Source organism: Haliaeetus leucocephalus, unplaced genomic scaffold (genome assembly GCF_000737465.1).
Source record: "Haliaeetus leucocephalus isolate CR32 unplaced genomic scaffold, Haliaeetus_leucocephalus-4.0 Scaffold773, whole genome shotgun sequence".
In the NCBI taxonomy this organism is placed as follows: Eukaryota; Metazoa; Chordata; class Aves; order Accipitriformes; family Accipitridae; genus Haliaeetus; species Haliaeetus leucocephalus.
The window spans coordinates 3558742-3585828 of NW_010973209.1; the positions used below are offsets into that span (position 1 = coordinate 3558742).

General features: G+C 40.6%; 1 protein-coding gene across 1 annotated transcript; it reads right to left on the bottom strand.

The window, feature by feature from the left end:
- Window positions 1-6078: 6078 nt before the first annotated feature.
- On the bottom strand, window positions 6079-26855 carry ATP12A (ATPase, H+/K+ transporting, nongastric, alpha polypeptide). The gene is made up of 23 exons (XM_010581418.1): window positions 26616-26855; window positions 24584-24730; window positions 23024-23083; window positions 21922-22125; window positions 21262-21375; window positions 20970-21104; window positions 20316-20433; window positions 19382-19650; window positions 18357-18555; window positions 17757-17866; window positions 16877-17011; window positions 16422-16614; window positions 15758-15933; window positions 14575-14711; window positions 13705-13855; window positions 11496-11664; window positions 10624-10778; window positions 9879-10002; window positions 9395-9540; window positions 8612-8745; window positions 7561-7662; window positions 6800-6891; window positions 6079-6615 (listed from the first exon to the last, which is right to left on the bottom strand). The coding sequence occupies exons 1-23, from the start codon at window positions 26622-26624 to the stop codon at window positions 6587-6589; spliced, it is 3108 nt and encodes a 1035-aa protein (XP_010579720.1). The 5' UTR covers window positions 26625-26855; the 3' UTR covers window positions 6079-6586.
- Window positions 26856-27087: the final 232 nt, after the last annotated feature.

Genomic DNA, 27087 nt, shown 5'->3' on the forward strand with positions numbered 1-27087 from the left:
TCAGAGTAGGTTGTTAAAGACAGTTCTAAACTGTTTGGGGGTTTTGCTGCTTTGCTATACGGGTCTGCTAGAAAATTCATGTTTGTTCTTAAATCCAACATACTGTGTTGCTCTGACTGGGCTGGTGGGATTTCTGCTTGAAATTCCTAGCAAAACACTACAAGGGGTTAGCAGCATCAAACCAGCTAAAGTTGATTCCAGCTGAGCTTTGCTTCCTAAATAGCATGCTTTGTAATGTGAGCATTTAAATGATGCCAAATGAGCTTTGAAGATAGCATCTCGCAGGTAACAAATGGTAGCTCGTGTTGCTGTGGGAATTATGGTTAGTCCAGAGAATCTGCTAGGTAGACAACTGCTGGGGGTAAATACCTTTGCATCCAGCATTTCTATGTTTATTTGGTTTTCATTTATGGCCTCAGATTTTGCACCTTCATATTAAAACTCTTCCTTCAGTTTAAAAATAAACTTCACAATGTGGAGTGGAAGCAAACTCAATTACAGTCTGGGCAAGAAATGGAGTGTCATTATGAATGCAAACTACACTGTGCTTTCTGGTGCTGTTACCTGGAATTAGATGGATTGAGTGATTATGGGGTGTACAGTGCTGCCAAAAAATATCTGCTCCCAGGGCATCTTTCACACTGGTGGGTCTGGACTAGTTTTTCAGTCATTGCAAAATAATGTTTTGGAAAAAGTTCATGAACTGACCTGGTTAAAGCAAGTGTAATAGGGCATGACTTAGGAGAGGGTGTTTTTCCTCTGTGAAAATCTCTAGTATCAGAAGAAATTAATGCAGCCAGCTTAACAATGTCTGAGAGTTTTTGTCAGAGGATGAGGCTGGAACAAATCATTGGGGTCTCTCTAGATCAGGATGCCCTCAACTGTGTAATGCTAAAGCAATTTCTGAGACTGTGTCAAGGCCCAAGAGTGGCACCGTAATCATACTCTGTAAGCATAATGTTGTCTTTCTCCTTGTGGCTTACGTACGTGTTTACGTGAGTTTATTTTGCTACGTGACACATCTGCAGTAAGGCCCTTGAGAATTTGTTACCCTCGTGAGTAGCCAGCCCAGAGTTCTTTGTGTGGTGGTGCACCAGCAGTAATCTCTTGAATTACAAGAATAAAGGGACTGTGCATTGGGTGTGTCTTTCTAGCATCACTGTGATCATTTCTGTTTTCAGTAAGTGTTGCCGCTGTAGTGGGAACAGCAGTTGTCTGCAAATGTTTGCAGGAGAGGATTAATTTCTGTGTTTTCCTTCCTCTTCTAGTGGAGATACACGTGGGCCTGCAGGTTCCTTGCACTAGAGGCAGTGCTGCCAGAAAAGGTAATAAGAACAGTTTTCACTGTATAATTTTCCTACATTTTTTGTTTCAAAATGCAAACCCTGCCTCGGAGTTAATGACAGTGAACACACTCTCCCCGCCTCATAGGAATACAAGTCTTGACTATGTAACCCTCCGGTCTTCACTGAAATGTCAAAATCGCAAGCTCTCTCAAACAATTCTTCAGCTCTTGCATTGTATTATGTGGTTAAAAATGTAATACTGAGAATTTCTAGTTGCTAGTCATTTTGAGAGGGGATGAGTATCCTACGAGGTCTACAAAACTGCTTTACAGAGAAGGGAATGTGCTCTACATATAGTTGTCACTGGAAAATCTACATACTACACTTAGATATTACGTGTGTCTCTTCTGTTGCTGCCAAAATCAGTTTTGTGTTTGAGCATAAGGGAAAATTCAGACCTGCCACACATAAGAACTTTAGCTCTTACACAGTTATGGTAAGAGGTAGGTATTATTATTTATTACCATCTTGAAGCTTGACTCACCCCAAGATAAATTGCTCATAACTCTGACTTGTTCAAAATACGTGTGTTAGGAAGTATAATATAAAATCCCACTGTCTAACTCTAGTATGAAGACTTGTTATGAGTAAATTTTTGATCAACATACTAGCAAGACCACGAGACAGACCTGGCAGAGAAACTAGTACAATTTGCCTCCCTAAATAGCTTTTTACATAGTGCATTGCACAGCAGTTTTTGCCATCCTTAAATTCTCCCTTTCTCCTTTACTGCAGAGTAGCACTTTGCCTTAAGCCAACTCTCCCTTTTCATCTTACCTCTTGACCAGAGTGCAGGAGTTGTCTAGTAACATAGCAGGTGAAAGGGGAAAGGTGTTTGGGTTTTTTGGAGGTAGGAGGGGGGGAGATGGGGAGAGCTAGTTTGAACTAGAGAAAACTGTGCAAAGAAGCTGTTGTTAAAAGAAGCAAAAGGAGGTAAAGGAAAGCTGTGAAGTTTAGCGTAATCAGTAGGGACATCTGACCTGTCTAGTCTGGCTGAGGCTGGAGCAAGAAAGCAGAGTTTTGTGTTAAAGAAAGATTTCTCAGTTTATGAGCTAGTAAATTAACTCTTGGCATGCTCGCAACATAGTTGTAGCCACAAAAGAAACAGCCTGCTTTGAAGGTATATTAACTTACAGTTCAAAATATGCTTCTCTCCTTCGTGTTATTGCTACTTACTTGACTGAGGCAGAACAACGTTTATTCCTGTTGAGGCTGCAGAACTCACTAAAGGAATTTACAAGTAAGAACTGAGTGGAGGAATTACATTTTCTTTTTGTTTTAATATTTAGCACAGGAGTATTTCTCATGGTCCATGCCTATGGTTCCTACATGTTTTCTCACCCCTCAAATGATAATAATAATAATAATGATGGTGTGCATGTAGTAGTAAGAAACCTACGCAAGGTTGAAGGCTCCTTAAGTTAAAGACCGTGCAAGACTAAATGAAAAAGCAGTACATAGACCTGATGAGGAAAGTAAATTATCTTCCTTCGCAGCCTGCCAGCTCAGTTTTTTAGATTGTGGATTACAGTGTGTGTATTCTGCCCAGGTTTGGAATGTAACTGAACATCTATAACACTTTTGATTTGGGAGGCACTGGAACATGAAGATGCCATGCCATGTTGTGGTGAATATCTTTAGCCTGCTCACAAATGGGTTACAAAACAAATTAAATGGAATAAATGATGCAGCAGTAAGTGTAAGAATTGATGTGTGATATTGCCACTTAATAACCTATTATGAGATTGGAGGGGGATGCCTGTGTGTGTATTTGAGTAGCTTCAGCTTGCAACTGGATTGTACCACCTTCTTTGCGCTTTTCCTTGCAAATAGTCTTAACTTTGTTTGATGGGTACAGCAACGTTCTCTGAGTTTGTTGGGTTAAATGAGGCCTGTGTTTGAGGACAGCTCCACATTCGCTTGCATCAGATACCATAACCTCATGCCTTAGTTAGATGTCAACAAAGGATGGTTATACTGGACCGGGAGGTCCTACCCGCTGTTTCCCGCATGTGCTGTTATGCAATGACCTGTCTTGTCCTATTCAGTAATTCCCAGACTTACTAGTTCTAACAAACATTATGCATGCCAGTGAGCAAATGTAGGATTCTTTCCTTCCACGCCTATGGCCTGTTTGTCTGTTTTGCCTTGATGGTTTTGACATCTTTTGTAATACTGGAAAATCTCTTAGATTTAGAAACAGTGAGTCTGGTTTTAGGTGTTCGTGGGCTTTGCCCTTCTTGGAAATGATGCTAATCTTCTGATTTCTTAACTTGTCTTTTCAGTTGCTTTACACACCTCTGATTTGGACTTTCTGCTCAGGCATTGATACAGTAAAACAGATGGCAAAGTACATCTTGTCCTCTCAAAGAAAATGTTGGTGCAATGGAGTCACAGGCAGCCAAACTATGGAGCTGTTAGGTTGCATACTACTCTTAGCCTCTGAAGAGGGCTTTGAACTAAAGCAACATTTGAAATGCAAAGGAGCATTTGTTGGCAACTCTTGTTAAAAGCAAAACTGACCCTAGAGGTACCAGAGCGGACTATTTCAGAGTCATTGCTGGTTTTCAGGTTTTTGCTCCAGACCATCCACTGCCTTTTTTTTTTTTGCCTTTTTTTTTTCTGTTCTTTCCTGTTATTGATCATCTAGGTGGCTTTTTTTCCCTAAAATGATTATACATGTGGGAAATGTGATGCCACAATTCCTCCCCACTCACTTTTGCATAGAGGGGACAGGGAGACATACATTTGCTAGTTTTCCAGATATTACTATGACAGAATTCTTTTGCTCTTCTCTCAGGAGCATATGTTGATGCTAAAATGGATGCATCACATCCATCTTTTAAATTTTCTTCTCAAAACTTTTTTTTTTTGCTGTCTGCTGTTGAGTTTTTTCCAGCTTGCATTGCTTCGTTTCCTCCTGATTTCTTTGTTTGACTCTTCTTCAAGCCAAGGACATCTATGTGTCGAAGTTCTCCTGATACTGGGCAGGATACATTTGTTACACAAAGCCTGAATGGTTTGTGATACGGTAAAAGAATAATGTTCCTAGAAAAATAATGAAGCAGCTGGATTAGCTTCCAGTGTTACAATTATAACACTGTCACTTGGCTTTGAAATCCTGGAAAATTCCTCTTCCGTAGCTCTGTGGTTTTGTCAGTCTCTTTTGCTGTGTTGCAAGATTCTGAGATTCTGTGTATACAATTTGATAAGTATGTTTTTGTTTTGCATTAGCAGCAAAATGATATGTTGACTGTGAATGTAGTCAGAGGTGCTGAGGTACTCCAAGTAACAAAGGGAGGGCCAGAAACAAAACTGCAGTCAGGCTGGCAGTGTTTAGAGATAGTACTCTCCTAATCTTCCAGAGTGATGTGTTTATGAGGTGGTAAGTATCAGGAGTTAGAGCACAACAAGAGAAATTTCTTTTTGTACAAATTTCTTGTAGATCTGGTCTTTGACCAGTGGGAGAAAACAGACTCTTTAGATGGTTTTACAGAGCAACCACTGCATTGCTCAGTGCTTTTAGAATTTTGTATATTCTATGAGTGAACAGCCTCTCCAGTTATCATTCCCACAAGTTTTTTCAAGAAAATGTATTTTGTTTTTGAAGTAAACCAAACATAGCTATATTCTTTCCTGGTTCTGTGCAGTAACCGCCCCCACATTGTGCAAAAACTGCCCCCCCTTCTTCACTCTTCTGTCTGTGTTTGGACATGTTGTTTTGGTTAAGGACTGCAAATCTATAGACAATGGAAAGTGGGTTATGTTGCTCGCCTGTATAGCTTCTTCTCATATATTTCCTGTCTTTTAAGCGGAAGACAAATCAGTCCTGACTACTGACAGATGACAAGGTGTTGAAATGAGTCAGCTTGGCACCTCACGTACTTGTTGATGTGTTACAGGGTTGCATTACCAACTTATAAGCAGCACATATATCTGGCATTTGGACTCACCCATTGTTTACGTGCTTATTCTTTGTCGCTCTTCCTCCTTCCTTTATAATTCCTCTCCTTCATGTCTATATGTGAAAAACACTGATATCCAGTGTAATTGATACTCAGTGTAATACCCATCCAGGTATTAAGGAGAGGAGTTATGAGAAGGAAGGCTCACAAAATACAAAGTAGTTTCTAGCACATACGGGCGTGGACTTTTGGGAACAGGCAGTCTTTAGGCTGGAGAACACTCTTTTTTTTCCCCTCCCTCAGTTCTTCTCTTGATTTCTTTCATGTTGGCAATCCTTCTTGACATTTGCTGCAACAGGAGTTCTCTTTCTGCCCCTGTTCTCTAAAGCTTGTCTAGACTTGCATTTAAATGTGAAATATCAACATACATTATTTATCATTGGCTTTAAAATTTGTAAAGCCTTTGTCTAAACAAGATGTGGTACCTACTGGTTCTTGCTAAAATGGCCATATTAAAGACCTGGTTTCAAATAGAACTTTAACTGCACCTACCTAATGCATACCGAGGTCTATTTTGCCATAGAAATTGTGGCCTTTGGAAAGTGAGTATTGGATTTGGTATCTCAAAGTGTTCAAATCAACTGGTTGTGTCTTGGTTTTCAAGATGTGTTTATTAAAACTGAACAGGTATTTGAAATATGTTAGTCTGTTAATGGGGGCAGAAAAAGCAGGTGTGTACTTCTTTCCTCTTTGACCTGGCAGAAGTTAGGTCCTTTCCTGTTCTACTCAGTTTCTCTAAGTCTTTATAAGAAAATAAGATGGAGAACTGTTTTCTGGAAAAAGTTTTATTATCAAATTACTCCTATACAGCATTTCTACCCTTGGTAAGGTAATACAGATCTATGTATGTACTCGCTTGGAATTCAGTTCCACCAAAAAAAGAAAATCAGCAAAACCAACACTTTTAGTGCAAATTAATGCCTTAGATTATATGGATTTTCTGTCCTCTCTTTTTTTTTTTTCCCCTTTACACGTGTTTTCCTCTCGGAGTGCTCTCCAAGTTCATCTTTGAATGAGGGAAAATTGTGCTTTTTACAAAAATAGGTAGCATTTCAATTTCTAGACAAGTGTCAGCTTTACAGTACAGTGGGAGGTAACTTATCAACCTCTAAAGTCCTTATTTCTTCATTCAATTCATGAAATTTCTTCACCCTCTCATGAGGCGAACCCATGCTTGATATTGCACAGACAAGACATTAAAGCAGCAGCAGAGGCTGTGTCAGGTGGGGAAGAAGCTCTCCACAAGGAGGAAGATGACCAGTGATAACGACTGTTTCAGTAATACATGTTCTTGTCCCACCAGCCTGCAGTAGGAGAGAGGCGGGGAAATCAGTTATTTTTTCCTCAGAAAAGAAAAGTAATTTATTGGGAACAAATGGTCCATTTTTAAGCAGTCCGCCTGTCAGCAGCAGCTAAGGTAGGTGTATGAGTGAAAGGGTAGGAAAGGACACCTTACGTTAAAACACTAAACTAGAAAAATCTACTTACTTCCTGGGTATCTCCTGATAAACAGCTTGCGGACTTCATCATAGACCCATATCAATATGGCGAATGGTACAGCCACAAACCAGTACTGAAACCTGGGAGTGGGAGAAGAGGTTCTCATTCAGAAGCATCTAACCACTCAGCTGAATTTCTGGGGTCTCTCTCTGTGCTATTTGGTGTCACTAAAAGAGAATCTGGCTTTTTGGGGGTTTTTGTTTTGGTTTGGTTTTTTTTTCTTAATTTAAGCACTCAAACGGTTAGAAATAAGATGATGCGCATGTAAGCCTCCCAATCTTAAGTAGTTACTGAATTAATTTATTCCAGATACTATTCAGAAGAAAATGTTGCCTGGTGGTGTTACAGTCTCTGAAGATGGTAGAAAAATGGAACGTTTCTGACAGTGATATATTTAAAATAAAAGTTGCCTGGATAAAATTAAGTAAAGTGCTATCTAATCTCACCAAAATATTGGGGATCCTGGAAAAAATATTAAAATGTTTGTTCTACACAAGTAGGATTCTGGATCCTCAGTAGTAAATCTAGCAGAAAAAGTAGTGGGGTTTTTTGTGGAAACTATGAAAATAATGCCCTTTTTTGTCAAGAAATTGTCCGCCCTGTTCTTCACGATGAATATTGTTAAATATTTATCCTTGAATTGTGCTGCATGGGCATCCTGCTCCCATTTGTCTGTTTCTGGCAGAATGGTAAGTCCATGTCTGTTTATATGTGGTGGGCAAGAGAAGTAAGCTAGCATCAAAACTCACCTCAGCGGTGTGAAGTTCAGGGCTGTAACATGTCCAAGACCATAGGTAAGAATCAGAGCAATTCCGATCTGGGAAAATATACCTACCCAGATGACTTTGTTCCTACAAGAAAACCAAAGAGGAAGGGTTACATGCCTCTGTCCATGTATAAAAACCTGATGCCACCGCATAATGCAAAGGCTGTGCCACTTTCAGAGTTGTGGTTGTGCTCTGGTAGCTGGCTTGAATGATCCGCCTCAGCTGATGAGCACTGCAGAGACAGTAGCATGAGACGAGTGGTAGACTCTGTAGCACTGTCTTACACTGCATGTGCCTGTGTCTTTCCTTACAGCATTCCTGACCTACCTAGATTGAAGCAAGCTTTAGGTAGACATGCAGTGCGCATTAGTCATGTCTTCTAGTTGCACTGTGAATGTGCGCATTGTGACTCAAATGTAAACCAAGAAGGAAATATACTTAAGTGTAGGCTCTGTACCTGCAGATAAAGAAAGGAAAACAATTTGCTTTCCTATCAGAAATACTCTGACTAAATGCCAGCTTTTAAGTGTGGCCTCCATCCCAATAGATGCTTTTAACTCCCTGGCTTCCATGGGATTGAAGGGTGCAGAGTGCTTTGCAGAGGGGAGCCAGTACTATCTTAGAGAGTTTGACCAGCTCGTGCCTCCTCGGTGGCTAAAGTTATCTCAGATAAGTCCAAATGCACTATCTATTGATAACTACATAAAGAATTTAAGAAAATAATCTAGAGAGGAAACTCCCTTTTTTTTGTGGTAAACACTTTGACGAATGGAGAGTTAGTTTTAAGCTGATGTGTTTTCAGAGTAACAAATACAACATCTTTCTTTAAAGAAAACACGTATCATGAAGTAGGAAAGGGGGTAGGGGGAGGTGTAATAAAATGTTGGAGATTTGTGATTGCTTGAAGCCAGATTTAGTCTTTGTTCAAAGACTGAATGTGAGTGGGCTAAATCACTGAGCTAACCTTTTTCTAAAATTAGGAGCAGGCTAACTTATCCTCTTAAATGTCAGGTGAAGAATCTGCAAAATTTACCTGAAAAGACCCTGCTGGAAAATGGAATTTCTTCGTGTTTTCCTGATGATCAAATCAGCAACTTGTTGAATTGTGATGCTGACAAAAAAGGCAGTGTAGCCAGTCCACTGTAGGTACATCCTCTGGTATTTAGTCTGCAAAGCGAAGGAAAAATCAAATAGTGTTATATCAGACACTCACATCTTGTGCAAGTGACTGCAAATCTTGATAGCAGGATTTCAGTTACTAAGGTGTAAATGCAGACTTATTCCAGATTTAGATACATAATGATCAGAGTTTGGCCACTTGTTCTAGTCCGCTAGTTACTGTGGATGAGTCATGAGGCTGAGGCACGAGCCTGGTGTAAGGAGGTATTTATATTGATTTATTGATGGTTTCTGTGTCTTGTGATTTCTGCAGAATGAATGAGGGGGAATGAAGAGGGAAAGGGGGAGGGAGAGTCTGCGAAGTACTTTACAGTAGTGCTGTTCAGAAGCAGGCAGGGCTGAGAGATTATGATGGGTCTAAACATAAAGTCCAGAGAAGAAGGTGCATCTCTAGAGGCTTTGAATCAGAAGGCGGCAAACTGTAGAAGCATGAATGAAAGAATGGACTCTGAGTGAAAGAGCTAGGTGGCAGGAAGCTCTAAAGAGTCTATCCTGAGGGACCGTTAGATGAAAACGAATCGGGTTTGTGTTTAAATCTCTCTCTCGTTCCCTAATCCTTTATTTTGGAGGAGAGTATAGAATTTTTAAGAAACTCTTGGGTGAGAGACAGTGCAAGGATGTTTCAGTGCGGCTTTACCCATTGCTGTCCATATGAATCCTCAAAATCATTAATGGCGTTGTTTTCCCAGTCCACTCGCACACCAAGCAGCGTGGAAGGTAGGAAACCTTGTTCAGCATACACAGTAAAATAGGTTACAAAGGCTCCCACTGACTGCATGATACCTGCAAAATCAAAGAGGTAGGAATGAGGAATAAGCAAAATTTAGGAGCACTGGCGAATGTGCTGGATATCAGTGTTGATCTCTCTCGTATGGCATGGAACTTCCCATGAGTCTAAAGGTAGTTTTAGAGCTCTTAGTGCTCTAAGGTTCTTGACCTCTGTAGATTAAAAGCCTGTTGTATTGTTGAATAATGAGCAACAGAAGGGAGTTAGTAAGTTTGCCTAGGAAGGCAGAGGAAGGAGTTGAGTTTCAGCTCCCCCTTTTCTAAAAAATGAATCAACTTGACTCTGTCTTGGTTTGCTGATACAAGATAACGTTTCAGAGAACAGGCCAACCTACCGATCTGCAGATAGGAGTATACAGCGAGCTGCTCATTCACCAGCCTGTCTTTCCTTTTGTTACGAGGTCTCCTGTTCATAATATCGCTTTCAGCTTTTTCGTAGGCTAACGCGACAGAGGGGATCTACAACAGAAATAAACCATTAGAGCCTTGGTGGCAACATTTGTCTGCTTTTCAGATGCTTCTCAGAAAAGTTTCGGTTCTCAAGTGGTTCTGTTGATATACCCTGCCTTTTCAGGATACACAGAGCAAATGAAAGAAGGATCTGTGTAGCATTCTCTTGACATGTATAAAAGATTTGAGGGAAGTCTGAAACTGTTTCATAGGTCTGATGATTATATGACAATACAAAGGGCTAGAGAATACTCAAAACATTAAAGGGTCTTTCAGATCCCTCGGACTGGGCTCTGATGAGATGTCTGGTATTCATCCCTGTAGTAACTGCAGCGATCTGTATGATCTCGTGATTGAAACACACTTGTTTTGCACACTGCTGAGTTTTGCTTGTCAGCGTGGATCAGAAGTCTTTTCTTCCTGCTCCCCCTCTGCAGGTTTTTTTTTTCTACTCTTCTTTCTCTATACCTGGCTGCTTTTAATCTAGCCTTCTACTCTTTTGCTAGCTTGCTATTCAGCCGCAGGGTAAGGCAACTAAATCTTCCCGTGTTCTGCGTGTCCTTTTGCACCCAGCCCCTCTCGCTTGTCATGATATTTCAGCAGAAAATAACTCAGAAGACGCCAACTTACGATGTCTGTGCCCAGGTCAATGAACAGGATGGTGATAGTGCCAATGGGCATTGGAATGCTGGCAATAATGTAGATGAGAAAGGGACAGAGCTCAGCAATATTCTTAGTCAGGGTGTAGGCAATTGTTTTCTTTAGGTTGTCAAAGATCAGGCGGCCTGGGGGAAAAGGAAGGAAACACTTCTGTAAAAGCTAATTGTCGACAGTGTTTTCCAGAAGAAAGTTCAATTTTTAACTAAATGAAGTGAAAACATTTACTGCTTATGTCTGCTTTTCTCATCTGTTTCCTCATGCGTTTGGGGCTTTTTTTTTTTTTTTTTTTTTTAAACTAACCTGCCTTCTCTTAGAGCCTTCTGAAAATTCAAGTGAAAATAAAAGGAAAATTCAAGGGAAACTAAAAGATCTCTTTCAATGAGAAAGATTGAGGAAAAAGTCCCGTTCCACAATACACTGTAGTTTTAATGGAAACCACAAGCTCTTTATGGTGAAAGAAGAGTGGAATGTGTGTTACTGTCATAGGTGGAGCACAGCGATGGTGATGTGTGGGCAAGTAATAGAGTGAAAATGTAGAGAAAACAGTTTGTATCTTTGTGGGCTCAGAACTGCACAGGAACAAGATGGAGATTACTTTTGCCTAGAGCTCGAACAAGAAGCAATAGCAGACCAATGCTATGTGTGAGAGAGGGGGATGATTTTCTTATTGTCTGTTTGTCATGTGTCTATAAATGGAACTGATTCCTATTTTTTCCAAATATCAAAATCACATTTTGAAATCCAGAAAGAAAAAAGGAGGGAAAGGATCAGGAGAACCCACCAGTGCTGCGTGGCTGTCAGCAGCTTTCAGCTAAGAAAGTGGATAGCAACATTATTTTTACCTTCCTCCACTCCTGTGACAATAGAAGCAAAGTTATCATCCAGCAGTACCATATCAGCTGCATTTTTAGCTGCGTCAGAACCAGCAATACCCATAGCAATTCCAATATCCGCTTTTTTAAGAGCGGGCGAGTCATTGACTCCATCTCCAGTCACGGCAACAACTGCTCCCTGGAACACACAAAAGATTCAGATGTGGGTTTTTTGAGGAGATGGTGCTATCTTGCTCTAAGGACAGTCTGCTCTCGGCACACTCCCTGTGTTTAAATCGCTAGAAGAAAGATGCTGATGTGAAGTTCTGAATCGTCTTTGTACCCGCATAAAACATAGCTAGTGATCAGAAAGATGCTAGGTAGGATTAATGCAGCAACCTCACACTTCTGTGTGATAGATGCCTGTATCCGAGCTTTGTCACCTAGACTCCCTTCATAGGAGAGAGAAACAGGAAATTCAGGGATACGTTTTACTACATTCTAAAAAGTAGGCATCTAAATTAGATGCACTTAAAATGCTATTAATCTGATCATTTCTTTTTGTGGAATAGAAGGGGGCTTAAAAATTTAGACAGCTGTCTGTATGTGTATGGTCTATCCCTGTCTGAGAAGACCCAGGCTCATCTCTGGCACTTGTAAGAGATTCAGTTGACACAACATGTTCTGTCCTTGTCTTTTTTCCCTCCTCTCTCTTTCCCTCCTCTCTCTTTCCCTCCTCTCTCTTTCCCTCCTCTCTCTTTCCCTCCTCTCTCTTTCCCTCCTCTCTCTTTTTTTGAAGTGCTTATAGAATCAGTCAGTTCTCATCCTAATTGTAAATTATGTAAGTCTTCAGTTAGAGATCATTCTTACCCTTATCATCCCAACAACTTCTGGTCATTGCCAGTCTATGCTAGAGTTGAACTAATGATCCAAAAGATGGAAAACTCTGATAATTCAACTCAGTTTCTTTTTTATCTTCCAATGAAACCGTCTACTGCAGCTAAAGGTCCTGTTCTAGCTGATGCAAAAGTTCATGGCTTGATAGCAATACAGAGTGTTCGGAGTGGGAAAAAGCCTGACAAACTGATTAATACAAATACTGAATGTCCTGTCCCTGTGGGGATTTAGCATAGTGTCACTACCTATAAATAATGCCATGTACAGAAGGGCTTATAAGCTCTAAGTACTAAACATAGCATGTAGACTGACTGGCTCGAGTTGAGGCAGGGAGGGTGTTCCTTTTCATCCTCTAAAGAGCCAAATCTACTGGGAGTGTGGGTGTCTAAGCAGTGCAGAACACATTTACCCCCTGTCTACCAAAGGCCATTCAAAAAGAAAATAAGAGAGATGAAATTGAAAGATTTTATCCCCTCCCCCGCTCCTTTTTTTTTTTTTTTTTTTTTTTACTCTCCTGAAAGCAGTTCAGGCTTAAACCTGAAGAGCTGATAATGCTGATTTGAAAGCTTAGCTCTGCTGTAATTACAAAAATAAAATAATGTCTTGTGCCGCATCACCTCTGCAAAGTTCAGGCACAGCAGTAGTGTGTATACTCTCTACATGTCATTTATTTCTCTTCTGCCTCTTGTGCTGGCTGTACTCCATGCTCCTTTACATAATATTGCCTGTGGATGGGACAAACTCTCTTTAAATCCTGCTTTCTGTAGGTTTACAGTCTTTGAAAGTAATACAGATAAGGCTTGGTCCTATATAAATCATGCTATGACGTTTTGTGGGATTCATACCTTCACTTCTAAACATTCCTGTGGGCGGGAACTGCATAGGTCTAAATGGCCACAAGAGATAAGAGGAGAGGATGTGGTAACATGTTGCTTTTATCTGGGTTTAAAGAATTCCTGAGGGAAGGCTCCTTCCCAAACAGTGTACAGTCTTTGCCCAGGAGGCTTTATATGCAGCACAGCAGCAGCATCTCAGAATTATATGCAAAAGACAGACCCTCAGTACAGCTCCAAGTTAATCAAACTTAGGAAAAGCTCATTTTTTCAATATGAGTTCAGAGTCTGTAACAGGAATTTGAGTAGCTTGGATGCTGTCCTGACAGTGTGTGTGGCAATCTGTTAGATAATGTTCTTGCACAGTGAAAAGAGCACAAACAGAGCTTAGAGAGCATCGGAAACTGGCTCCCACCCTCTCACCTCGAGGACGATATCTGCGGAAAGCTACTGCCTCATGAATGCCCTGTAGCCATATCTGTGTGTAACTTTTTACACCTCTTGCTCACCTGCCTTTGGCAGCCTTCAACTATGATCAGTTTCTGTTGGGGTGATGTCCGAGCAAAGACTATCTCTGAGTGGTTACACAAGATTTCATCCAGCTGCTGTAAGCTCATATCCTTCAGCTCCATCCCATTAACTACTGCTGCTGTAGCTTCTCTGTAAGAGCCATAGGAAAGCTGAGTAAATTTTCAAATCAAAAGGCTTAGATAAAAATAGTGCATTCATAGAATGTATGTGGCTTGATAGTAAGGAAAGCAGCAAATGGAGTTAATTTCAGAAGCATTAGTTGTTAATCAGCAGGTGTTGAATGAAAGCCACTGTACAAATCCAGAGTGAATTACAGTTACCTAGATACAGAGGGGAGTAATTGAAGCTTCCTCCTGAGCAGACATAACAGCAGAAAATGCATTTTAAAGAGGACTCGGAGTGGGAGGGTGGGACAGTGGAGGAGGAAGACCTCTTTTCTGTAAAGAGCTTTTATCTTTGTCTTATGAGGTTTTTCTTTTCACGTTTAATGGGTGAAAGAGGAATTTGGACTGATGGTCCTTAGGTTATGTGATTCTGAATTTTGTTTTTCGTATATCTGTGTTTTGTCACATGGGCAGTGACAGCAAAGTCCAACATGATCTGCAAAGTATAATTTGCTAGGACTTTTTTCAAGGGCCAGTGAAGATGAGAGCCACTGATCTAGACACACAGTTATTTAGGTAGAGCTGGTACGTTGAATGGATGCAATGGCTGGGAACGTATCAAGAAACAGAAAAGCAAAAAGCAGCCATGACACAGAAACAGGCTATAAAAGCATTGTGGAGGGAGAAGGCATAGCTTTCAGAAAATGAGCTCGTAGGTATCCCCTGTACTCTGTTTGCTCTTACCGTCTATTGACTTGCTCAACAGGAATGTTGAGGCGCTTAGCTATATCTTCCACAGTCTCGCTGGTGGCTGAAATGATGCCTACGCTCTTGGCAATGGCTTTAGCTGTGATTGGATGATCGCCAGTGACCATGATAACCTGAGGAAGGGACAAGCAGTCAGTGTGACAAATGTATATGCAATGGCTGGAGTGAGATAAGGTGAAATATCTATTGTTGTACACCAGGAAGCAGTTTAGAATCTGAACTTGGAAAGCTGTGCTATGTACATAACAATGACAGATTATTACTATTGATTACTTAGCTCTGTATTGACATCTGATCTCTACCTCTTGTTATTGGCCCTATTTTATCAGGGCTGTAAAGGAAGAACTTGTCACAGGCAGCAAGGTTAGAATAATGCAGAATAAAGAAGCCTTTATGTAAGAATTTATATTACGTATACTCAAAGGAGACAGTTCATTAGAATATTGCATCTTAAAATGGATCTTTGTGACTGAGGTGTCTTGACAGATAAGACACAGTTGTTTCTTGTTTTTCTTGAAGAAGAGTTGCCAGTTGCCAGGTCTGTCTTCAGACTACAGAAAATTTCATCAGGGTTGGGACTTGGGATTCATCTCATCTGAGATTGTTAATTCCAAATACCATTTTTCCTTTATTTAGCTAGATTGCCCCTCTGCCTAAGCTGAAGGTTTACTTGTGGGTCCCCAGGAGCGAAATTAGGAGAATTACTGCTTCAGATTCAACTTGAACGGTTTTGAGATTAGCGATGCCTATGCATAAAAGTTTGTAACAGGTGTAGCCCTGTGTGCTAATGCCTTTTCAAGAATCGTTTCTGTTACCTTACTCTGTTTACAAGCAAGTAATTCTAGCTGGCATGGTTTCTATATTCTAGAAATGGATCTGATGAGACAGTATCTGAGTTTCTCCAAATTTGAATTTCCAGTTTGGGGATTCCATGTGCTTCCTATAGTCTGATACCCACTTAAATTAAACTGTTTTGCCTCTCAGGGCCTTCAAGTAGTTTCTTTAAGTTACACTTGTAGAGTGGTATTAAGGAACGTTTAGGGTTTTGGTAGCTGTTGCTAGAAAGATACTTAATGACAGTGTGGTGGAAGATCTTAAAAGCTGTATTATCATGAGTATTTCTGTAGAATCACTGCATTTTTCATTGTAAAATCCCTACCTTGATCCCAGCACTGCGGCATTTTGAGACAGCATCTGGCACTGTGGACCGAGGTGGGTCAATCATAGATAAGAGCCCAACAAAGCACAGGTTGGAGGTTGGGAAGTTCATGGAATCTGTGTCAAATGGGTAGGTGTCTGGAAACTCATTTTCAGGCAGGTACAAATGACAGAAACCTGGAAGGAAACTTAGGTTGATGTAACATACAGGAAATAGTGGGAGAAAGAGGAGAGCTTGCTGTGTAGCATCAGGCTTTGCTCTTGTCCATAGAACTCCAGTGCATTAACCATTAGCTTTTTATGGAGGTTTTTTTAACCTGCCATTGTAACCTTCACGTCAAAGTTCACGTAGAGTTGGTGTTTCACGTGGCAAAGGTAGTGATACTGCCAGCAGGGAAGAGTGTTTTCCTTTGTGGACTACTTACGGGGTTTTTTGGCTGCTCAGTGTGGCAGATCAACATCAGTATAGAGCAGTAAGGGCATCCCTGCCAACAGAGAGCTTACAGCACATCAGTGTGGTTTTAATACTCTGCTTAGGTGCCTGTACACTTTCCTTTTTCAACTGTACTGCAAGAGGAATGAAGTCTATACGCAGTGGATTGTACCAAGATTTAAACTCCCATTTTAAACCACAGTTGTCTGATAGTCCCTCTAGTTGGACTCACCCAGCACTCTCTCTCCCATGCCCCCCAGCTCCATGTATGCTGTTTGGAAAGCTTCTGCCTTTTCGCTGTCCAGTGGTTCTTCCTTGCCGTTGATCATGATGGTGCTACATCTCTCTAAAATTCTCTCTGGCGCACCTTTCATCACCAGCAGAAAGCGTTTGTCCTTGGGATCATCAGTCTCATGAATGGAAAGCTGTGTGCCACAAATATGAATATGTGATCTTCACTTGCGTCTAGTTTTGGTCACTTTGCATAGAAGTAATATTTCCTCTTTTCTATGAGGATATCATACATTCCATCAAACAGAATGAACTATATTTATTATAGCTTAAATTTCGTCTGTCATTGAATTACCCCATTAAGACTTCCAGGTCACAGATAGTTGCGTTAGACCCAGTGATAGAAACGGTTTAAGCTGGAAACAGTCTGGCATAATTTCCAAAAATGAGACACACCTGGAATTTGTTGGTAGAGTTGAAAGGAATTTCAGCTACTTTTTTGTTCCGCGCTCTAATATTCATGATGTCACCCAAAATGACTTCTGCAAATTTCAGCAGAGCTGTTTCAGAGGCATCACCTACCACAACTCTCTGTATGCACAAAAGAACAAACAGCTTATAGCATGTATACTTCTGCACTTCCATCAGGAGAGCTTGCGTGATTCTATAACATGTTGTAGCCTTAAGCAGCAGTGAATCTATGTTGCTATATTCAAGTTGTCAGAGAAAATTATTACGGTAAAAACTTGGGACAACTGTTTTGCTCTTGCTGCTACAACTAAGCTACAGCACAGAGATGAAATTAGGGTTTGATTCTGGGAGAGTGCAAGATTTGTGATCGCTTTCAGGTTTGTGTGGCAGCTTTGTAATGCAGTTCTAGGGTAGCAGCAGGCAAGTACAGGTGAGCTAACTGATGCACAAAATCAAATGACTTTGAGGAAGGCACTGATGGAGTAAATAGTAGAAATCAGGGGTTTGTTCTGGTAGCCTAGTCACCAGAATTTACTACCTTCAGCGGTTGTGTGTAAAGACATTAATTAAGGCATGTTTACCTTTTCTATTTTGCTATATTAAATTAATAGTCTAGTAATTACTAGTGTAGAAATTCTTGCTACTTGAATTGCCTTTTTCCTTATAGGGACAGTTGCTCTTGGCTGTGTGGGTTTTCTTCCCTGTCTTAAACTTTTTGCAAGTGTATAGCAGTAATACTACTGTAAATAGTAACTTAGAGGATTGGCATGGTAAAGTGGAGGCGATCACTAACGCCAAACAGAACAACAGATATGTATTGTTCTTTCAGAGGAAGAGAAATAAGCTGATGGGTAATAGGCAGTACCTTCATTATTGGGAGATTCTCCTGTCCTGGTCTGAATTCCGCCCGGTTGCAGAGAGTTACAATTTTTGATAATGCTGTCCATGATGGTGAACTTTGATCAAAAGGCTGGGCTGAGAGGAAGCAAAATACACATTGCATCCTTTAGCATATTATGTGACAGAAATAGAAGCTTAAGTTTGAAACAGCAGGACTGAATTACTTGCAGAGTTGTTCTTTTGAGAGGTTCTGTTACGGAAAAACAATTTGACGCAAACCTTTAAATCTGTCAGTCAGCAGTTCTGGCAAAGTTGCTTAGATTATGTTTCTTTGTTTATTTCCCTACTAAATTTACAGACAGCAAAAGGATCTGGATTAGAACCTTCTCCAGACTTCCTTTCTGTGAGTAGAGTTCAAATATTAATTCATTTTTTCACATCTCTACATGACTAAGAAGGGACTTTGCTGTTGCACACTGCACTTGTGTGTGGAAGGAAGACATGCCTGTTTTAGCTATCAAAAGACGTTCCCATTGACATCAGTTTGAGAGCCAGTGGGTATGAAACATCACAGGTTTGATCCAAGTAGTTGCCCCTTCCCAGATCCCCCCATTGCCATATTTACTTGTTTGATCTTCACTGGTGTCAGCTGAGTAGATCTGATTATCAAACCAGAGGTGAGCAACAGTCATCCTGTTTTGTGTGAGGGTCCCTGTCTTGTCAGAACAGATGATAGAGGTAGAACCAAGTGTTTCTACAGCTTCCAAGTTCTTCACCAAGCAGTTCTTCTTTGCCATCCGCTTGGCTGTCAGAGACAGGCTCACCTGGCAGAAGTAGAGAAGTTCAGTTCACTGCTAGTGAGGTAGTTACAGAATGATGCAATGAGGTATTTTGCGTCAATTTTTTTTTTTTTGTAGGAAGAGAACATTTTTTAAAAAATTATATTTAGGTTGACTGCAGTGCCTTTTTTTTTTTTTTTTTTTTTTTTTTAATAACATTATTAAGGTCAGAGGTTTGGCTGTAACTACCACAAGTACATTTGCTGCTGAGAGGAACCTGCTTGCCTGCTGATAAAAATAAGAATGTCATATCAGTTAAGAGGCTGGTTTAGATGGAAGAACCTACAATGCGAGGGGAGCGCCTAATCACCAGCTTAATGAATCCTGAAATGATTCTCTTCATTATTGCAGTACTGCTATTTGTTCGTTTTTGGTGTACTTCAGAACTAACAGTGTTTAGCAGGTGTGCTGCTTCCCAGCCAGAGATTTTAGTGATGCCTTCTTTGTGTTAGTTAGTGGAATTTTCATGTGACTTTTAGAGTACAATATCCTCATTTCCCAATAGGAACAGGTTGTGGGGAAACGAGTCACATCATTCTACTGGTTAGCAAATGAGGGAGAACGGTACTTGAAGAACCTTATTTCAAACTGGTTTGTTGTGCTGCAGCTTTTAAGACTAATGGCTCAGTTATGAAACTGAAAGTTTCATGGAAAAAAACACACTTATTTCAAACTCAACTCAGCCAAGTTACTTAAAAGATAATCTGTTCTTCACTGCTTAGTGTTGCACTATAATGAACTTAGGAGTGATGAATAGTGGTAATGACCGAAGAACTACAGTGGCAACCAGTGAATTCAAACGTAGACTTACCGTTACTGTGGCTAGCAGTCCCTCTGGCACGTTTGCCACAATGATACCAATTAGAAAGATGATGGAGTCCAGAATCTTGTTTCGCATAGAAACAGATATAATGAAGAAGAGAACACCAATGGAAATGGCCACTCCTGCAACCAGGTAGACGAAATGTTCTATCTCAATAGCAATGGGTGTTTTCTCGTTTCCTACTCCCGACGCGAGAGAGGCAATCCGCCCGATGACAGTGCGATCCCCAGTGTTGATTACAATGCCCGTAGCGGTGCCTGCAGAGAAGTAAAAGACTATTAACTCTAGGAGAGACTAGTCCTGTCTTCCGTGCCCAGTACTGATTGACGAAGACCCTTCTCAGCCTTAATGTGACTGAGATTTCACACCAGAATGCAATTCTTCCTCTTAGAAATCTTACTGCTCTGTTGGTGAAGAGGAAGAAACATGTAAACTATTTTCACTAATTAGTCTTTTTTGCTTGTATTGCAGTAGGAATGAGGTGTTATCCTGGGCATCGAACAGTCCTGTAGCTGATAGTCTGTCAGGTATGACAGACATACCCTTTAGTGCTGAGAGTAAGAACAACACCTTTATGTGTGCAGAGTCCTTACACAGAAGCATCCACAAGTATTCAGAGGCGTCTGCAAATTGACGTTCCTGAAGATAATGATGGAAAGACCACAAGGAAACCGCAATTAATCGATTGTTGCACCCGTAACCAGGCTAGGTGTTAAAACAAATGTCTCATTGGTTGATACTAAGTATGACCAGCCCAGTGCTTAAGGCTTTATTTTGGTGTGCTTGGGACAATAATTTCCTGTGAGCAATTAAACCTTTCTGGAATTCCTTGAAGCAGAATTGCTTAAAACGAGTTAGCGGTATTAGGCAGCACACTGTAGAGGTGCCATTTCTGGAGGCCCTTTTCTCTGCCTGTACGCACCTTCCACACAGGTGGTGGAGTAGAATGCAATGTTCCTGGTCTCCAAGGGGTTCTCATGGGTGAAGTCACAGGAACGAGACTGTGGTTCTGATTCCCCTGTGAGTGAAGAATTGTCCACCTTTAATGAAATGGAGACATGCCCATATTAAAGTTAGTAATATGCAGTTATGTCTAGCCCAGAAGGCAAAGTGGCAGCACATTTAATAATCGGTGACAGGGCCATAATCTCTCGGTGCCTTTTCTCTGAGAGAGTTGCCGTTGTCAATGAGAGAATCTCTAATGTTGAGTTCGGTCAATGTTGTGTGTGTGTCTATCGGTGGGATTTTCGGTAGCAGCCTGAAAGAAAACATGGTTTGAAGATCTGTCTCCAGGTCTTTGGAAACACTTAATACTGTATTGGTATTTCTGCCTCTGTCCTGGCCAAGAGCATTGCTAGAACGTGGTATGGACCTAATGGCTTCTTTTGATGTTCAGGGAGTAGAGATGTTAGTCCTAGGTGAGCTGAGCATCATAGTATAGCTTCTGCACTCTATGATTTAATTAGATCATGTCTAATTAAAGCTCTAATAACTTGGGTGTGCAGAAATTCTTTATATGCAATAAAAGTCTCTAAACCATGTTTTTCCCCTTTCCCCGCTTCAAAGTACTGTTTACCTTACAACCCTGAGCAAAGATCAGACGAATGTCTGCTGGGATCCTGTCTCCGCCCTTTATTTCCACGATGTCTCCAACCACCAGCTGGTCTGCTGACAGTTCCTTCTTCTCTGCATCTCTGATGACAAGAGCTTGCTGAAAGACCGAAGTGTGACAAAAATTAGCATTGTGCCATCCTCTAAACCTCGTACCAAGAGGTACATTCAAGTTGAGCTTATTGTGCTTTTGTCATTTCAAGGTGCGGTATTAAAATGAACTTTTACCTCAGGTGAAATGCATTGGTTATTCTCACCTGTGGAATCATTTTACTGAAGCTGGCCATGATGTTTGTGCTTTTAGCTTCTTGATAGTAAGCGAAGATACCAGTGAGGATGACAACCAGTGCCAGGACTACTCCAAGGTAGAGCTGATCAATAAAAGATATAATTCAGTTAATTTAAGACAAGTGTTCAGCAATTTCTCTGCTAGAATAAATCACAGTTCTGTATTGTTTTGGGAGACTCTTAAAATGAGATATTGGTCAGGTTAAAAGACAGTTTAAGAAATAAGAAAAGAACTTTCAAGTTTTGCCCTGCTAATAGTCAAGTAAAGCTTTCTGAGTAGGAAAAGGGCTTTTAATAGCAAGTTTCCCATCTCTCTAAAAGCCTTCTCCAAACTATACCTGACACAAACCTGAACAAATAATATTCCTAGCAGAGTGTAACTCATAAGGGAATTGGAGTCAAAGACTCTGGAGTTCTTTGTGGACTGAAGTATTGCTCTTATGAGTACTCAAGTATTATGATTATGGAGTGGTTATAAAACCTTTGGATAGACACTCTTGGACAGAAGTGGTATGTCAGGTATTTGAGCGTTTATCAGAAATGTTCAGTAGTAGAGGGAGAGTCCTGAAAGAATAAAAAGCCTCCTTGTAGTTACTGAGTAACTGTGAAGTAGTATTTCAATTACTTACATTGTCAAAGGGTGATTCAGATCCCTGGGCAAGCTGAATGCCAAATGAAATCCAGGAGAAGACAGCTCCTATCCATAAGAGGATGGAAAACCCTCCCACCATCTGCTTGAGGAACTTAAGGATTTCAGGGGTGGCTTTGGGAGGAGTGAGTGAGTTGGGACCATCTCGAGCCAAAATCTCTGCTGCTCTTGCACTAGAGAGACCCTGCAAAAGTAAATGACATGTTCAAAATGAAGTCCCGGAAAAACAGATTTTTATCTCAACTCGGAACAAAATTCACACACTGTTTTTTCCTTGAATGTTGTTTGTGTCACAGATCAGCTGCAGTAACCTGCATCTTTGATTTCCAAACTTTCTGATTTCGGAGCGGATACTATTAGTTATCTGCTATGAAGAAACAGCTATTTTGTTACTGGAGCATTGAATTTGGGGCTGTGTCCATTGGGAGTTTTCGTTCTGTCGGTTATCTGTCAAGTATACCTGTACTAAGTGTTGGGAAAGCTGGGGAAAAACAGACATCAGTTCTTTTGCTGCTGTTTCTGCATTTCCACAAGACGTTTGTAGTTTATGGGTTTCCTGAAATTCTAGTCTGTACTCTGGCCATGTTGCAATGCTTTGATATTCAAATGTCAGGTGTCAAAGGGACTTGGGTGTATAGTTTCTCAAATCTAGTGTTTCCTTCAAGATAAAATCATTTCCATCACACTCTCTTGCTCTAAATTGTTACAGACGCTGCCGGTGAAAAATGAATTGTAGTGAAATCAAAATACCAGGTAAAAACCTTAGAAAAACTAAGGTCCTGGTACAAACTTTGAGGTCACATTTTGTGCAGGGGTTTTGATTTCAAAACAGTAGATCAGACTTCTTCAGACTTGAGAGAAACTCCAGTTTAAATACAGGTCAGGGCTGCACACTAACTTGCTGGTTTAGGCTTTATTGGGAGTTAGTGCATCATACTCGTGCATGCATGCATCACATACATCTATGTATGAGTCTGTTGATTTGAATGCTTTCCTACTGCTTCTAGGAAGCTTGGGATAAGCCAGAGGCAAAGTAAGGCAACTGATTCAGGCAGTTTTTTAATGATGCCCTATGGACTTACTTTGTTGATGCTTGTACCATACTTTTCCTCCAGTTCTGAAGTGCTGAGTTTGTGGTCCTCCTGGATTCCAAAAGAGAAAATGATAGTGAGCAGAATGTCAGACTGTTGAAACTTTTATTTCAGGATCTAGAGAATGTTCAAAATGCCTGGATCTCAGACCATGGATCCAGTTGCTAGTATGACATCCCACTTTCAGGAATAGACAATACGCAATTTGCATATTGATAAGCAAAATATCTTCCACTGGAAGACGGCATTTTCTTTCAATTTTGAGAGTACTTTTGTAAATAGCTCCCTCCTCCAGCAAATCTGTCACAAGAACAGAGTGGTCTTTTCATGTTAATACTGCTTGCCACAAAAGTCTGTGCTGCTTTTAAAGAGTTCCTCTTTACGTGCTGCAGGACTCAGGCATTCAGTACCATAGGCAATATGTTAATAGAAGAAAGCGTGGTGTCAGAATACGTGTGACAACAATCTTTACACTTGATTGACAAGGTAGGGTACGTGTCATTATTTGCCACGTTCTTGTAGAAAGAAGCAGCAGGTTCTAACCACAATTAAAAAGGGTATGGGAGAGGGAAATCTCAAAGCTCTTCTGCTTTCCCTGCAGTAACACCTCTGTGGTATCTTTGACCTAATTATATCTTGTGCCGAACTGAGATTTAGAAGCCAAGAATTTGAGAGATCTCACAATTGTTTTCACAGAATGATTCATTGGTACTTGGATGAGTCAATTAACTTGTCTGTGCTTTGGTTTCTCTTTAGAAACATGAGAGTAATCTTACATCCCCTGGTGGCAAAGATCAGATACACTGAGAGTTATTTAGCTAGTACTAGGTAGATCTTGGAAACACGATGGGTAAGCTGATGGGTCATTTTGGGGTTTCCTTACCTTTGAAATACCATCTAGCCCATAAACAGCCTCTCCTTTGAGCTGCTCTCAAAGCAATTGAGAAAAGAGGTCAGTATAATTAGCTTCATTTTTCAGATTGGGAAACTGAAACGTGTAGAGAGGAAGCAACTTTTCCAAGATCAGCCAGCAGGTCACTAACTAGCAAGCTAGAAGTAAAATACAGGTTTCTTGAGCTTAGTGCACTGTCCTTGAAGTACAGTGCAGTTAGTTTGGAGAAGAAAACCTCTGCTTAAAGCTGAGGCATTCTTTTTAGATCTACTAGAAATCTCTGGAGCAAAATGTTGTGCTTCTACCTTTCCCTCTGTTTCTTGGCTGACTGTGCAAGTGGCGGTTCACAGGAAATACTGATTACGGTTATTCCATCTGGGGAATAACTCCTCTTTGGGTAGATAACGTTCTGTATCATTGGTGGCTTAATTAAGCCAGAATCATTCTTTCATTATAGGTATGAATCCTGCACAACTTTTTTCTGGCACACTTCAGGAGCGTGAGGAAGCAAATCCTTCCCCATGTTAGGATTTTCAGTGCAGCATGTCTTCTGTTAAAATGATAGTGCATCGGCATTTTCACTCCCCTTCACCGGACTTCATTCAGACAGCGGGTAGAGGCTGTCCTGCTGGCTGTAATGGGAGCTTAGCAGCACTCACCAGGTCCAGTTCTTTCTTAAGGTCTTCTGCCTTCTTTTTTTTATTGTTGCCTTTTAAGTCTTTGTACTTCTCCTCTTCATCTCCAGTCTCTGTTTTTTCCAGATCTTTTGTCCCACAGACCTCAACCGAGTAAACATCGGACTTTTTCTGTAAAAGAAATAAGGTTTTGGCATTGCTGTGAACATCTGCTGGGACTTGAAGGAAGCAGTAGAAAAATGCCACAAACAAGTCAAACTCTGACAAATCTACTTGTTTTCGACAAGCTACAAATTGCTACTGTCTCTTTCTCCTGGCATCTTAGAGTGCTAGTTCCTGTCTTACCCTGAGATCTCTCCAGCATGTGTTACAGTAATCATGGTCAGGTCTTCAGCAGATGTAAATTACAGTGATTCCTTTAGAGATGTGCAACACTTTTAGTAATTTATGGTCTAATACAAAGTGTAGGAATACTGCCCTGGATCTCAGCACTGCTAGTGAAAAGCATTAAGTCATTTATCAGCTCCAAGAAGAGATCGGTGTAAAAGCAAAAAGCAAAAGATTTTTAAAAGGAAAGGGGAGGGGAAAAAATATTAATTGATAACTTGGCTGTTCCTGGAGCTTTTTAGATACATGACTTCAAGATGTCAATTTTAATTAAAAAAGAAAAAGAAGTTTACACATTTATATTTATGCATTTACACTCGATCACGTAGTGAGAAACGGAGGCAAACACCATACTGGTGGCCAAGGAGAAGCAAGTCTGTCTTTCCACATAGAGCTCAGAACTGGCAGGGAGTTAGCAAACTCTTCACTCTTTTGTGCTGTTTCCTAACTTTAAGTTAATACTGTAGTCTGAAGGGCAAACTTCCTGTATTGCTAATTTACCAGCTTCTATAATCATAACGTTCCAGATACTAATTATCTTGTAAACTACGTGCCATGCCTTGGAAGAGCTATTGGTTGACCCCATTTCACAGGCTTCCTTACAGATTAACCATCAGAGCTTTATGAGAGTTCATACTGGATCTTATCTGATGGTGTGCTTTACTAGTGGGCCAGATGAACTTGGCTGCTGCTGTCTGTCTAATGAGTACATACATACTCTGCAGGGCATTTGTCAGTGTTTGGTCTCCTGCAGAGGTAATATTTCAGATGAGTTGAGAGTAGAGATCTTAATTACATATAGACTAAACCAGAGAGCTCAAGTAATGGAAACAAGGAAAAAAAAAAAAAAGGATTGGAACATTTTATTACTTAATATTTTTCTGAACTCAAAAGTGGCATCTTATCCTCAGATGCCCTTTAATTAGAGGAATGTTGAAGTCTTGAGACTGTATCTTGACGAAGGGAAAAGCTAAGAGCTGGCGAGTAGTTTAGGGGGAGCTAAAAGTCTGAAATCCTTTTCCTAAAGCACTTGAATTTCCTTGGTGATACATATCCCAGATAAAGGACGTGTCTGTTACAAGAAGTTCTATTTTTTTCTACCTTGCCAAAGATGCACAATCTGGTTTATTGGGATTTTTCCTTCACTTTCCTCCTTCTCCTCCTCCTCCTGTCTTTAACTATCCCACCCAAAAATCTGTTCAGCTTTTCAAATCCCCAAAAGTAGAGAGATAAGGAGAGAAAGAAAACTGCTATCTGTTGTGAGAACTTAGCAGATAGAGGAGAATAATGAAGAAAATTAATGAAGTTAGTAAAATCTATTGGTCACTTCTATTATCATCTATGTTTACCCTTTAACCTGCAAATTTTCATAAAATCTCAGATTTTGGCATTTGCAAAAGGCATAGCGTTCATGAACCTGTTGATTATGAAGCTGGCCAGTCCTAGAAGTCTTCCCTATCCAACCTGATCTCTTTGCTTTTTAGGATTAGAGGTGCGTACCTATCTACATAGTGAAAATTTTAGTGATTACACTGGATGCCCAACAGTGTCTAGTGTTAGTTCCATTTTTCACTTAGCTCGTATTTATATATGCATATTAAAACTTAAATTAATGCTTGATCTTAAGAAGAAACACGTACATCAGCAATTCCACAAACAGTGTACTCACCTTTACCATCTTGGTGAGTTTATTCTTTTCCTGATGGAGTGAAACAACCAAGCCAAAGTCTCTGGACGAAAAGCAAAAGCCCAGCTGGAGAATGAAGTGGCTCAGAGCAGTTTTGGCTGTTGGAGTGCCAAAGCTCACAGAGGTAGTTCCCCCTCGGCTGGCAAGCAGACATTAGCTGGAACCCTGCTTGCACTTCGGCATCCTTCAGGCAGGATGAGTTTGTTGTCCAAAGCCTGTGGAGAAAGAGGACTGTTTGCTAGTGCTTTATAAATCAGCATCTTGTGCTGCTACTCCACCCCTCCCCTTCCAGGTCCAGCCCATCTTCTGTTTCACCTGTAGTGGGTGGAAAAATACCACAGTAATGGGCATGTGGGTTTCAGGTCAGATAGTTTCTAATTATTCCTTTGTAGTGTTTGCTCACAACTAGGGAACAGATGTATTACTCATCTTGCTGGAAGCAAAGAGTTTCTTT